Here is a 1,178-nt window from a genome sequence, read left to right as displayed (position 1 = left end):
AGGTTTATTCAAGGATAAATGAACTCTGGTTAAATTACTACTTCATTTTCATTACTACTTCATATATTAGATTTCAGAGTGTGTGAGATGGACAGTGTATTCTGGAAATTTTCATTTAACACCCATCCACAAATACTTCAAGGAAGGCTAATCATCTTCATTAAATTGTTCACTTTTTTCTGTAGACTTTTCCTCCCCACGTTACTAAAACAGGGAGGTCCACGAGGCACATTTTTTTTAACCTCGCAAAACTCTTAATTCTGGCTTAGTTACTAAACTCTGACTTCAATCAAATTTTCAGTATCTTTTTGGAAAATACTTTAAAAATCACTCAGACATTAACAAAACACAAAAAACAACCCTTCTCTAATCCCAGTCTGTCCCTAAACTACTCTAATTACGGCTGACTCGTAACTGACAAAAACACTCAAATTTCTCTAACACACTCAAACGACAACAAAAAACCCAGCATATTTTAGGTGGCAGTTAGCCGTTACAAGAAGTTTTATTAACATACTCTATCATGAATCTATATAGCTATGTTCGGTATTTTGAAGGAGAGTGACTTCTTACAAAACATTTATAGCCAATCATGGGATTTTGCTAGAAAATGATGCATGTGCAATGACAGATTTGACAGTTTAATAAGAAAAATGGAATGACAGAAATGAAGCAGACTCCCCACCTACTGTGCTAACTGGGTATGCAATAGTTTAATGAAATACCATAAGCCTTAGTTGGGGACTGTGATGGAGCAGCATAGAGGCCATCTGTATCCAGGCCATTCTGAGATCCAAGATGCCAATTCCTTGTTTCTCTGACCCTTTACGAGACGTGCCAGTCAGAGATGGCATGCTGAACATTCTGCAGAGCTGCAGCAGTGGCCTGGGCAGCCAAGGCTACCACACTGGTGACAGTATTGCTGGTACCTGTGATGGCTCTTCTGGACTCCATATCTTATACACAACACCTATCCGTAAGAAGAATTTCCGCAGAACTGCTCGAAGCTCAGGGATCAGGTCAAACTGCATAATTTCACACAAGTAGGGGTAGTACGTTGAAGCATGTGCTTTGAACTTGAGGTTGGAGAAAAGTAGATGGATAAAATTACACAATTAATTTCTTATTTTGGCACCAGTTTTTCAAAAGTTTTCATCTCACCCTAGAACTTCTTTTTT

The 1,178-nt window shown here is 38.3% G+C and overlaps 1 protein-coding gene across 2 annotated transcripts in view; it reads right to left on the bottom strand.

Moving 5' to 3' along the window:
• Nucleotides 1-473: 473 nt before the first annotated feature.
• ARFGEF2 (ADP ribosylation factor guanine nucleotide exchange factor 2) overlaps nucleotides 474-1,178 on the bottom strand; it is a 97,707-nt gene continuing 97,002 nt past the window's right edge. For both annotated transcript variants that reach the window (XM_017541378.1, XM_017541379.2), the window contains exon 39: nucleotides 474-1,076. In XM_017541378.1, coding sequence (XP_017396867.1) covers nucleotides 900-1,076 — 177 coding nt within the window. In that variant the 3' untranslated portion in view covers nucleotides 474-899. The remainder of the gene's footprint in view (nucleotides 1,077-1,178) is intronic.

This window comes from Cebus imitator, unplaced genomic scaffold (genome assembly GCF_001604975.1).
Source record: "Cebus imitator isolate Cc_AM_T3 unplaced genomic scaffold, Cebus_imitator-1.0 Scaffold132, whole genome shotgun sequence".
Taxonomy (NCBI): domain Eukaryota; kingdom Metazoa; phylum Chordata; class Mammalia; order Primates; family Cebidae; genus Cebus; species Cebus imitator.
This window is presented reverse-complemented; position numbering and strand designations above follow the sequence as displayed.